Source organism: Ahaetulla prasina, chromosome 3 (assembly GCF_028640845.1).
Source record: "Ahaetulla prasina isolate Xishuangbanna chromosome 3, ASM2864084v1, whole genome shotgun sequence".
In the NCBI taxonomy this organism is placed as follows: Eukaryota; Metazoa; Chordata; class Lepidosauria; order Squamata; family Colubridae; genus Ahaetulla; species Ahaetulla prasina.
Genome location: NC_080541.1, coordinates 121,355,379 through 121,369,101, shown reverse-complemented (window position 1 = coordinate 121,369,101; position 13,723 = coordinate 121,355,379). Strand labels below are relative to the sequence as shown.

At 39.8% G+C, this 13,723-nt stretch overlaps 1 protein-coding gene across 1 annotated transcript in view; it reads left to right on the top strand.

The window, feature by feature from the left end:
- Positions 1–13,723, top strand: part of TNR (tenascin R) — a 207,845-nt gene that overhangs the window by 94,399 nt on the left and 99,723 nt on the right. The window contains exon 2 of the mRNA XM_058178365.1: positions 8,693–9,251. Within this exon, the coding sequence (XP_058034348.1) occupies positions 8,753–9,251 (499 nt within the window). The 5' untranslated portion in view covers positions 8,693–8,752. The remainder of the gene's footprint in view (positions 1–8,692; positions 9,252–13,723) is intronic.

The window sequence follows — 13,723 nt, the reverse complement described above, 5'->3', positions numbered from 1 at the left end:
TATGTATATGTACCCAGTGGTGGGATTCAAATGTTTTAGCAACCGGTTCTGTGGGCGTGGCTTATTTTGGAGTGTGGCTAGCTGGTCATGTGACCGGGTGGGCGTGGCTGGCTGGTCATGTGACTGGGTGGGCGTGGCTATGGGCATAGAAACTTCTCAGAGGGCTAAAATGTCATTTCTGACCAGTCCTCGCACTTATGACCATCCTAACATTAATGCCCATTGCAGCATTTTTAGCAACCAGCATTTCACAATTGCTTCTCTTCACCACGGTTACAAGATAGGGCGCAAAATGTAAATGTAAAATGTGAGGACAGTCGTAGGTGTGCGGACCGGTCAAAAGTGTGAGGACAGGTCAAAAATAACTTTTTCAGCCCTCTGAGTAGTCCCTATGCACAAAATGCTGCAAACAAGCATAAATGATGACCAGTCATAAGTGTGAGGACTGGTCAAAAGTGCAAGAACCTGTCAGAAATCACTTTTTTCAGCCCTCTGGGTAGTCCCTATCTGCAAGGGACTACTCAGAGGGCTGAAAAAGTTATTTTTGACCTGTCCTTGCACTTTTAATAACAATGTCACTCATGTCACAACTGCAGTGCTTCATGTGACCGGGTGGGCGTGGCCAGGTGGTCATGTAACATAGCTTCTTTGCCCTAATGACAATGATTGCTGCAATGTTCGTAAGTGTGAAAAACGGTCATAAGTCACTTTTTCAGTGCCATGCTTGTTAAACCAATTACCAGAACAAATCCATTCTCCCTCCCTCTTTCTCTCCATCTCTTTCTCCCCCTTTCTCTCTTTCTCTCCTTAATCTCTCTTTCTCCCTCCTTCCCTTTCTCTCCATCTTTCTCCCTTTTCTCTTCTTCATCTTTCTCCCCTTCTATCCTTCATTTCTTTCTCTCCTTCATCTTTCTCTCCATCTTTCTCTCCTTAATCTCTCCTTCTCCCTCCTTCTCTTTCTCCCCTTTCTCTCCATCTTTCTTCCCCCCTTCTCTCCATCTTTCTCTCTTTAATCTCTCCTTCTCCCTCCCTCTCTTTCTCTCCATCTTTCTCCCCCCTTTTCTCTTCTTCAACTTTCTCCCCCTTCTATCCTTCATCTCTCTTTCTCTCCTTCATCATTTTCTGCCCCCCTCTTTCTCTCCATCACTCTTTCTCCAGATGGGGCAGGGTAGGCTGGCACTGCGTGGATGGGAGGCAGCCGCAGGACAGTCCTGCTGGGTGGGCAGCAGGCCGAGGTGATTGACACACGCTTCGCTGGCCACCCGATCCAAGCTCCTCGCTGGCCGCGCTTTAATTGCTGGCTAGAGAGAGGCTTGGATGCAGGCGGACCGGGGATGGAGGATTAGCAGGCCACCAGCCGCGCAAGGGAGGCTGAGCACCTTTGAAGTGACGGCAAAGTAAACGCATGGGAAGGGCTTCTTCCCCCCTCACAGAAGCCCCACAGCCAGTGCCCCTCGTCCCCATAGAAACACCTCCCGGTTTAAAGGCCCCTCTCCGCAGACTCCCAGGCCCCGCCCTCCGCCTCTCATTCCCAAATCCCCCCTCCCCTCCCCAACAATCCCGGTGGGGGGGAAATCACTCACCGGCCCCTTCCCCCTGCAGGCCCCCGGCGACTCCCTCGCCCCCCCCCCCGGTGCGGTTGGCTTGGTTGGTTTTGGTTTTGAAACGAAGTTCAGAATGGGCAAGATGCAGGAGGAGCCAGGCCCGCTCCCCGTGACATGTTTCCGGAAACCGGTAATGCCCCCTAGTCAAGTAAGGATCATGTGAGCCCGGTAATTCTTCTCGCGATCGGTGCAGAAGAGGAGGAGGAGGAGGAGCAAAGGACGGGCCATGTGGCCAGCGAGGTGCTTTAATCGCTGGCTAGAGAGACGCTTGGATGCAAACAGGCTTCTGTCGGCGGCCGCGGGGCACTTGGATCGAGTGCGCTCCCAAGTCGAACTGTTTGTTAAATTGCCGGTTTGCCCCACCCCTTGCCCCTCCCCTCCCCACCATTACTTACTGGTGTCGGGTGGGCAGGGAGGTGCATGGATCCGCTGCCCACTTACCTGACACTGGTAAGTAATGGTGGGGAGGGGAGGGGCAAGGGGAGGGGCGAACCGGCAATTTAACAAACGGTTCGGCTGAACTGCCTAGAACTGGCAGAATCCCACCACTGTATATACCAAATATATATATTGCTGATAAAGAAATATAGGCAATATATATTTGGTATAAAATAGTTTATTGTAAATGCGACTGCTTGAGGGCTTCTGGATTGGAGCTGAAAAGCGAAAGGGAAGCAGTATGCTCCCTCCCACTTTGGGGCAGACCAGGTGCTTCAACAGAAAAACACTTAATATGTATATATGCATATACATACATACATATATATGAGATACATTTTATATACATACGTGTGTGTGTGTGTGTGTGTGTGTGTGTGTGTGTGTATATATGAGATATATATTTGCATATAATTGCTTTGGGAAGAAATAAAAAAACCAAGACATGGTAAAACCATAATAGTTGTTTGTTTGTTTTTGTAGTTAGTTTTTTCGAATACATTGGACATCGTGCATAACCTTTTATACCATTCCTAGTGCACAGTTTTTAAAAAAGGAAGCATCGTCAATAACCAATTTGCCAAGATAAAGATTAATTAGTTAATCATTACTTTTTGATTGAGGGATGCAAATTCTTCAGTTGAGAATGAAGGATACTAATTGACTTTGTTCATTGCTGCACTTCATGCTATGGCAGAGTTAATTTTGGCAATCACACCAATTCACTTCCATGTCAGATTTGTACTAAACTAGCTGCTGGGTCTGCAATTTAATGCTTGGCTGTAACATAATATCATAAAAAGACTGTTTCAGTTGCAGGAATGCTGATTTTTTTTCCCATACTCATGCCACATATACTTTGCTAGTTTTGACCTGTATTGTCTTATAAAATAAATGATTAAAGTTCTCCAGAACATCTTTGAGGCTATATCAGAAAGTCACCCAACTGGCCATGTCTTAATTGCAGAGAAGTTCATCTTAACTTTTTCATAAATCTGAAGCATTCCCTGGAAAAACTGGAGCTCTGCTGTTAACATTTTTTTTAAATCCCCTTGAGAGAGTCCATAAACCCAGGGGCAAGGTTGTGTAAAATTGATCAATATGTCTAACATAGAGAAAGACTCTTATCAGGAAAGCCATATGGGATGGAGTTACACTACGTGTTTATAAGAACACAGTAATTTTTTAAAAGCATCTATGAAATACACAGTGAAAAGTAGAACAATATAGGAATAAAGTTCTTTAAGAACAAAGTAATAATTTAGCATGTGTAATTGAAATGAGCCAAGCAAGTGGAAACAGAAGAGACGAGAGAGTTGGATCAACTGGGAATGAGAAAAAAATGGTAATGGGTTTAAGCTAAAGCAAGAGCTATGACTTTGACTACCGTATTCAGGGGGGGAAAGCCATCACAGATAGAAACAAAAGAAAAGCTGCAGCAGAATAAAATGTGATTGCAGTAACAATTATAGAGTCCATGACCAGCATCTATTTTGCTGCTCAGCTCTGTGAACTTTCCTCATGAGGATGTGTTAATTTTTAGAAAGGGAAAACTCACCCTTTGTGGTCTATCCCACATTTTTCTCCAACCGGTGTGTTGACTGCTGACTCTCTCTCCATCCCCTCTGTCTGTCTGTCTGTCTGTCTGTCTGTCTGTCTGTCTGTCTGTCTATCTATCTATCTATCTATCTATCTATCTATCTATCTATCTATCTATCTATCTATCATCTATCATAGTTATTTATTTATATTTATTATATACTTATATATACATATGAACCAATGTATACATTCATGGAAGATTTTCTATCGGAAATAGAGTAAGTTAAAGATTCCCATCTGATTTAATTGATATAACAAAATTGACCCATGATGTGTCAATTTTGAGCTTCAAACCAAAACAGGACATCTTTTGGCCAAAGAGAGTGGATCCCTATCCTTTCCATGTGCTGTAGATCTACAGTATTAGTACACACATTTTCACAGAAAGTAATGGGAATACTTTTTGTTCTACTAGTTTTCAGAGGTGATTCTGAAAATGCATTTCTGAATTTGCTCATGTTTCAGCTGTCTATCTGAAAAGAACAATAATAAGTTTCTAATGGTGGTAACACACCAACCTTATAAGGCGCCAATGGGGAAAATAATCACTTCCTTCCCAATCTTTTTGTTACTCTTCTAAGAAATAGGAGGTTGGATGAGCATGGGTTCAGGATAGTGGTAAAATCCAATTTTTTTTACTACCGGTTCTGTGGGCGTGGCTTGGTGGGCATGGCGTGACTTGGTGGGCATGACAGGGGAAGGATACTGCAAAATCCCCATTTCCTCCCCACTCCTAGGGGAAGGATATTGCAAAATCTCCATTCCCACCCCACTCTGGGACCAGCCAGAGGTGGTATTTGCCAGTTCTCCAAACTGCTCAAAATTTCCACTGCCAGTTCTCCAGAACCTGTTAGAACCTGCTGGATTTCACCCCTGGTTTAGGATGGATTTCTGTGGATAATGCTTAATAGTTAAGAGAGCTGGCAAATGCAGGGACAAGGTCAGTTTGAAAGAACTGGATCCTCTTGTTGCCAAAATCAAATCAAATGATCTTGGAGAAGATTGGTCAGGAAACAGAGAAGGGGCCAATTCCTATAACATCCTAAAATAGCCAATAAGACATCTCAGCCTCGGTTTGAAGCTTGTTTTGTTTTATTTTGTGCCACCCAGAGTTGCCTTAGTTGGGATGGGCTGCTAATAAATTTGATTAATAAATAAATTAAAAGGGCCGGGATAGCTCAGGCAATAGAGAAGCCTGTTATTAGAACACAAAGCCTGCAATTACTGCAGGTTCGAGCCCGGCCCAAGGTTGACTCAGCCTTCCACCCTTTATAAGGTAGGTAAAATGAGGACCCAGATTGTTGGGGGGGCAATAAGTTGACTTTGTAAAAAATATACAAATAGAATGAGACTATTGCCTTATACATTGTAAGCCGCCCTGAGTCTTCGGAGAAGGGCGGGGTATAAATGTAAACAAAAAAACAAAAAAAAATTGACAATCCTCTTGATGAGCTATCATAGGCTCATATATTAAGCTTGTGAGGGAGAACAGGGGAAAATTCTACTTTTAAGCTGAAATAGTTGAAGATAAATTAAGGTTGCCCTCTCTGCAATGCATTGGGGATAAGGCAAAAGCAACATCAGGAAGATATGTCTTAGCAGGACAGCTTTGTGTTGAAGTAGCACCATATGAAGTTAAATCCTGAAGCTATCAGATCTGGGACAAATCTGAGTAGCCTATGTAAATCAGAAAAATCTACACCTTTGCTGCCATCTGGTGGTGGTTCAGATTTTTGTAGGCCACGTTTGGTTTCTTGCTTTTAAATAGCCATGTCAATTTATGTAAATAAATGTTCCTTTCCAGTGGAAACTACTATGTAAAATACATAACCAGCTATTTCCCATTCTTAAAACTAATGAGTTATATTTTCTATCATTGATAAAACCTATATTAGGATAATAAAGTTGCTCTCTACCACCACTTCTCCAATATTAAAGAAGAACGAATGCCTATTTTTACATAAGCACAGGGCAGTCAGTAGTAAATAAATGGCTATAGCAGTGGTAGACAGAAAAGACATATATAAAAGATAGGACTTAGACTGTGAACTTTAAAATGGGGCTTGGAGTAAGAGTTCCTATTTTCAGCTGGGAAATGGAAAGAGACATAATGAAAATATGAGACTAAGTATCCATTACTGAATTCATGGAGGAAAGAATGAATAGCAAGCACTGGCTAAACCTGGATGTATGCTATCTGAATTATTCTTATTTCAGTTTTGTAGAAGCGTCTTACAACATACTGCCACATGAGTAATACAAAAAACCCATAAGTATAAAAGAAAAATTTAATTTACATGCTATTCTCTCTCACTCAGTGTATCATAATGGGGAGACTGAAATATTTGTTTAATCTCCTATCCATTGTTTATTGCTGGTGGACAATTTAACGTCAGCTCTTCCTTTGTAGGGTTATGTTATCATTAAAAAATAAATGGGCTATAAGTAAATAAAAACAAGGATAGGTGGAGAAATTTAAAGGTGGCTCTGGATTGTTCCACAAAGGCTGGGGTCAAGACAAGAATAGATTGGGGAGATGACAAAAATACTCTGAATTTTTAATTTTCAAACAAAAAGGAAAAAAAATTCAAGAGTAATTAATACAGGTTTGTATTGTGTGCCAATTACATCTATTTCTGGATTTCTGCTCAGAGTCACTTGTATCCTAGTTACCTTCCAAGTGGACTACTGTAATGCGGTCTATATTGGGCTGCCCTTAAAGAGTATCCAGAAGCTTCAACTGGTGCAAAATACAGTGGTATGGGCAATTGTGTGTAATTATAGAACAGCACACAAGTTGCATTAGTTGCCAGCCTGCATCTGGATCCAATTCAGGGTGCTGGGTTTGATTTTTAAAGCTCTCCTGCAGCTGGAGTATCTGAGGGACTGCCTCTTCCTGATTACATCAGCCGGTCTCATTAGATCTGGCAGAGAAGGCACATTGCAGATACCATCTGCTAGGGACTTCACATTTGATGAGTCCCAGGAGGCAGGCCTTCTTTGCTGTGTCACTCACCTTATAAAAGATCTTTTCCCCCTCTCCCAAAATGAGGCTGTCTTCATTCCTCTTGATTTTTTGGAAATCCCTCAAACCCTGGTTATGCCATCCGGCCTGGGACCCTCAAGGAAAGAGCAAAGTACTGAAGTGGCTCCATTGTTCTTAACATCTGCTGTCCTCTCTTTTGCCTTTGTGTATTTTTATTTTTTTAATAAATTTATTAATTGTTTTATAGTTTTATTCTATACCACCCAGAGTCTTTGAGAGATAGGCAACCATGTAAATTTGATGAATGAATGGATAAATAAATATATAAATAAAAATAAATAAACCGACAAGCAAGTTAACATTTAAATTGTACAGGTGTCCAGTGAAAAATTAAATGCAAGACAATTTTTCCAGCGGCAGGAAAGCATGAGGCAGTCCCCTGATCCCAATGCTGTGCTTGGAATAATGAGGCTCTTTTGGCATGGAATCACAACTTTGCCTGCAGAGGCTCTGCCACAATTCTTTAAAGCATTAGAGTGAAATGTTGATCAATGCATCGCTTTCCCAGCCCCCATCTACCTATCCTCAATCAACAACAACAAAGGAAAAACCCTGCTGAACAAAAGTATAGATTTGGCCTAACTACTTTGAAGAAAATAGCTTTCCTTGCAGGATGAATTTGGCCCTTGGAATTTGGATTTAACACCCAGAGGCTGCAAATCAATACTGAAATGGAAAGTTGCCCTGTTGTAGATAAAGACACTTTATAAAATCATTCTGTGTGCAAGTGGGAGGTGAAATGCCTTGTAATAAGCTGTATTTGTGTGTCTTAAGCAGAAACGTAAATACACCAAATATTGTGCAGGGTCTTTTAATTATATTTAATGCAGCAGCCTGAAACTAGCTCTGCATTTCTGGAGAACATTACATGGACTGAGATGAAGGCATGCTTGAAATAATCACTATCGGTATTTTAATACTTCATTCTTTTTTCCCCAATGCCAATCAATATGCACAGAATAAATGTTTTAGAGAGGTAAGGAAGTATTCCTCCTTCTGATGTGGACTGTACCCATCTCATTAGAACCAATCAGCCAAGCTGAAAAAGTGTGAACATCTTTCCAAGATAGCTAAAGAAGCTGCTCAGATCCAAAAAGCATAAATCAATGGGTTCTTTCCAATGGCATTACATAGCAATGTAGAAAACAGTCCTCAGCCAATTAATATTGCCACTCCAGATGCTTCTCCAGATTGTCACGGCACTTAACAATTATAATTATTGCAGTAATTATTTTGAGCAATTAATTTTTAATTTTTAAGACTGAGAAACAAGCAACAGGTTGCTGGGCCAGTTGATAGCTAAAACTGAGTGCTCACAAAAGTTTGGAAGAGACTAAAGTAAGGGCGAAATGGAAGAACTTGCATTGGGGGCGGGGAAGGGGAATAAGTATTTCAGCATGCAATAGGGACTGAGAGATTGCACTAGAGCAGTGGTCTGCAAACTTGGCTCTTTTAAGATTTGTGGACTTCAGCTTTACTGGCTGAGGAACTCTGGGAGTTGAAGTCCACAAGTCTTAAAAGAGCCAAGTTTGCAGACCCCTGCACTAGAGCAATGGCTGAGAGAATCTGGCACAGCTCAGGCTCCTTTTCCTCAGATGGTCTCAGATCCAGCTGCTGCTTGTCCTGACTGAAGAAAGGCAGGACAAGAAAGCTACTCAGCACCAGCAGCCTAGAGCCTGACTCTGTATAAAGGCAGAGCGGCTTTCTGGTGTACCAGATGGGAAGGGTCTGCACAGTTTTAAGATTATGAAGCACTTTGCAAATGGAAAAAATCACAAATAGTAATGGCTGCAAGAGTTCAGTCACCTTTTGTTTTACTACGGATTAGAAAAATATTTTGATTGGTATGGATTACAAATGGATCCCTGTTGCAGGCTAACTTGTACCTTTCTACTTTATCCTATGCAATGTTACTCCCATGCATAGAAACACTGTCTTGATCCTTGTCATTAGATTTTCTTAGGAGCTACTTCTAACAATATGTTGCTGTGCTTCATTGCAGGTCTTCCTAAAACATTGTTTCCCAAGGCTGGTGTAGACGTTCCCTGTCCTTCTCAAGAAAATGAGGGCGGATGGTGAAAATGTGATCCTAAGAAATGTTCTGGTTAGCCTGAACGTAATGCTGTTGGCATCCATCTTCAGACCCTTTGAATGCCACCTGGAAGTGATGACAGAGAGAGTTAAAAAACAGGTGACTGACGAAGAAGGCAGCTTTGCCAACTACACATCCCCTATCAAAGAGCAACCCATGGTCTTCAGCCATATATACAACATTAATGTGCCTCTGGACAGCCTCTGCTCCTCATCCCTAGAGGCTTCATCTGACCCAGAGGTGAGTTCGGAAGATGACCGGATGACGGAATACACCGAGCAGACCTCAGACAGTGAGAGCCAGGTCACCTTCACCCACAAGATAAACCTCCCCAAACAGACTTGCAAGTGTGCCGCCTCCTCCCGGGACATACAGGAGCTGCTGAGCAGGATTGAGATGCTGGAAAGGGAGGTGTCTATACTCCGAGACCAATGCAACTCCAATTGCTGTCAAGAAAATGCAGCCACAGGTAGTAACTAATGCCATGAGGTCCTCCTAGGAGCTAAGAAATGTCAAAGGTGAAAGGATGAACTTGGAGTCATTTGCTTGAAGCTTGAACACACCGAATACTCCATTCTACTTCCAAATTTCAGAGTTTCATGTTTGGCAGTCTTGACATCCTTTTTAGTTTTACTCAAACTAAATTACTACTAACTATATTAGTAGGATTAGGTTCATGTTTAATTTTTACTATGTCCAACTTTCCCCTTCTTTCACTCTGTTTTCTTTCCTTACACTTTATTTTTTTCTTTCTATAAAAATAATTGTCTGTCTCTGTTCCGCTCCTTTTACAACTGTGCACACAGGTTATTGAACCTTTTTGTCAGAGGGTACTGGATCACTTCAAAAGATTTGTGGGAAGAGGTTTGCCTCACTGTCCAAAATTGCTGTTGATAGGCAGAAGCACTAGAAGGCATCATTCCTCTGCGAATGCCCCTGAAGTATTACTTGAAAGTATCCAATGGTTACCATTCTGTGCCTTCTACCCTCCCCTCCCCAAATCGTGCTAGTTCCTGATTATTCTAAGGAAAAGTTTACAAATTCAAGAAAATCTGCACTATGACTGTATCTCCCATGACAAAATTAATTATTCACCAAATCCTTTCCTATTTCTATGAGTGAGCTTATATTTTAAAAAGACACGGAGAAAAAGAAAGTTTAAGCGAATTATCCCCAGAGTTTGAGAAAGTATATTAAAATTTTGATGCATAAGCAACCTAACAATTTTGAAACAAAGAGTCAATTGCTCCCAAATTTTAAGGAAACCAAAGTTAGAACAGGAAATGGTAATCAAAAGAAAAGTTTGATTATAAAAGTATACCGCCATCTCTGTAGCATCATAAAAGGAAAATAAGCCCCTTTATGGCCTCCAAAAAAATGAAAGTAGTTTAAACAAGGGCCCTTTTCTCTCTCATGTAACTATGTATACAAAGCATCAAGGGTAAGGAATTCATTCAATCTTACCCTTTTCCTACCCTTTCCTGAACTGAAAAGATCCAGATGACCACTAGATAGCACGGAAGAGATGCAGAAAGTCTACACTGCCATCGAGTAGTTTTCTAGATTTTTCATTCTAGCTATGATATCATTCATTCAATCAATCAATCAATCAATCTGCTAATTTACGCTACCAAAGCATTAAAAACATAAGCATATGTACAAAAGCAATACAAAGATGCTGGACTCCATTATCATTCTGACTTTACAGCCTGAAGGAAGAACCACATTTTTAAAGGCTTCTAGAAAGCCAACCAAGACAGGGCAATTCAAATCTCAGGGAGAAGCTGTTCTACAGTGACAGGAAGCCACTTTTTCTAAGTCCAATGTGATGGCACTGTTTTCAGAAGGGATCTTGCCAGATCTGATGGGATAGACAGAAACTAGCATTCCTTCTTTCTGGCTTCCTCAAACTGGAATGAGAAGATAGATGGGCAGCTCTTCTCAAAAGTAGAGTCCTCACATGAGTATGTGTTCTCCGTGCAATATAAAATCCTAGATAAATGTAAAAACTGTATATAATGGTGAGTGATGGGCAGGAAACCTAGCCCCATTCTCCCCTTATGATGAAAATGAACTTCTGAACAGAGCCAAGGAATGCAGCAATTTTCACATCTGTGCCATTGAGACAAACAATCATGTATCTGATTATTAATGAACAGCCTTCAATCATTTGTGATCATGTAACAAGGGCAAATATTTAAAATGCCTGTGAAATTCGATCTTTAGCAAACTAAAATGCAATCAAAAGCAACAACTTTCTCAATGGAAGCAGAACTATTCATATGGGTTCTTTCTGAATAGCAAACAGCAAAGCTTTGTGGAATTCATTGGAAATCTGTCAATTTAGTCATTCAAAAGACATGGTTCACTTGGTCAATTCTACAAATCTGTTCTTCAAAACTAAAGAAACAGCAGGGCATTGTGCTAAGATGTTACTGAAGAGAGCTGTTGGCATAATGAATCTCAGTTCCAAAAAGGATAGGTAGAACACAGAAAATATGCTAGATAGGAGAAAATGTCATCAAAGAAAGAAGTACTCTTTTTAAAAATATATCTACTTTTATTGAAGAGGTTCTTAACAAGATAAAAACAATGCAGATATTAGAAAAGAGACAAAGAAAATAAAAAAGAAAAATGAGTAAGAAGAAAGAAAAATGAAAAAATTATAAAGAAATGGCTTCTGTTCTTTTTGACAGAAGTTATAAATGCATTTTTATTTTACCCACTCTCTTTAAGGTTTTCTTTTTTTTCATAAGCTACCCTTTCTAATCTTCAAATCCATAAATCACAAGTTCATTTTTCTCTTTTTTCAACAAAAAAGTCCAAAGTGTTTCACATCACTGATAAATATACTTGCTGATCTTTTTTTTAATCAAATAAGTTTACATTGCCCTCTCTGCTAGTTCTGTCATCTTCACCAACCATTCCTCCCTTGTGTGTATTTCAAAGTCTTTCCATTTTTGCTGGTATAATAATCTTGCAGCAGTAATTGTATTTAAAAATAAACTTCCATGGCTCTTTTCTAATTGACTGTCCCTTAATCCCAGCAAGAAAAATTCTTCCATTTTCCATTTCCATTCTTTGTTAACATCTTTGCCTTTTGTTTATTAATTTTAAAACCAACTAACATCAATAAATTTTTTAGTTTTTCCATTTCTTCTAGAGGATCGTCCAACATTATTACCAGGTCATCAGCAAATGCCCTTAAAAGGGTTGTCTTTAAATATTGATTCCAACAATTCTCTCATCTCGTGTGCAATGCTTCCAGCTTTCATTTAGATTGAGGAACTGAGTCTTTTCCAGTGCACTGAGAGAAGAAAGGAGTACTAATGGGCTAATCTGGATTCTAAAAATCAGAAAGGAGACTGAGCTGATTCTGACACTGAATACAGCTGAGACAAGAGAGGCTGGACAGTACCTCTCTTGTTAGAATATTAGAAGAATATACCTGAAAGCAACTGAGACAAGGAAGGTTAAGACTTCCACTAAAAACACAGGGGAAATGGAGACGGAGTGAAAAACCTGGGCTGATCAAGCCTCTTAGCAATTCATAGTAATATCCTGAAAGGAGAGCATCTGTGCAATAAGACTATATAGAGCTATCCTTCCTATATTTAGAAAGGGTAGTTCAAAAGGGAGGAAACAATGGGTGAGACACTCCAGAGAGTCATCCCCTCCCAAACCTGCATTGATCTTAAAGGATTAAATTTAGGAATCCCAAAACTGAACACTCAGTAATATTTATCTACAGGCAAAGGCCTCTGGGCAACAGGAGGTTGGCAGGGAAAACAAACAAAAGAGAATTTCTATTTCCATTTGTTTAATTTCCCTCTTGAGAAGCTTGAGCAGCACAACTGAGCTGGTCTTCAATCAATCATATAGGTGTAGCCTGAACTTAACAATAAAAGAAGAGATCTATAAAATCATTTTAAATATGCACTTAGTATGAATGGCAAATGCAAAAACACAAACTCTTTAAAAGACTAAAAACAACCATTAAAAGTTGATAAAAAAGATATCTAAAACTATCATTCAAAAATATAGCCCCAGAGTGTTAAGTTATACCTGAAATAATGTAGAAGCACATACATTAAAACATTTGAGTGAATAAACATGGTTTGGTTTGACCCTGAAAGAGCAAGAAGGGAAGATGCTAAGACTAGGTGAACTTTCCTAAGAGGATATTTCACAATATGAAACCACCACTGAAAATGCCTGCTCACCTCAAATAATCATTTGGTTAGGCTCAAAATATAGATACATTCAGAGTAAGGCCTCTAATGAGGTCTTTGGAGTTATTTTCCTAACCTGGAAGTGGTTGATAGAGGAAAAACTAGTGTTTTTAATAGTGTTTTAGTTGTTTATGTTGCAATCTTCTATTTCAGACCTCATTTGTTCCTTCAAAAGACAAACAAGAATCAACCTTGTGGAGGTTTAGTTTTTTGTTTTTTTTTAATATAAAGTCAGATTACCCAGGAAAAAAATATTTAAAGCAAATCAAGTTTAGAAACAGAATTGAAAGTAATCAATAAAGTCTATAAAATGCAAGGGGAGTTATTAGGTGAAAGTATGGATTCCCTTTGAAAAGCCAGTGTGGAAATGTCTCAGCTAGTCTCATGCTGTCTGAATTTCACACTGACAATTTGCTCTGAAATGGAGATGTTTTTATGCTTTCCTTCCAGGACTACCAATGGTAGAGCATTAAAGGAAGCAAGGGAGAAAGTTCTATAATGAGAGCGAAGATACTTCCTTGTAGTAAGGAAGAAAAACAAGATAGCAGTTTTGCAATTCCAGAGGATTCCTGGTACACAGTAATGTATTTGTGAGCAGAAAAAGATTTAAGAAAATTAGATCTGTAAAACAAATCACTCAAAAATCAGTCAACCTTGAAGCCCATATCGGAATAATTGAACTATGAAAATGAAAGGTAAAAAAAAATAT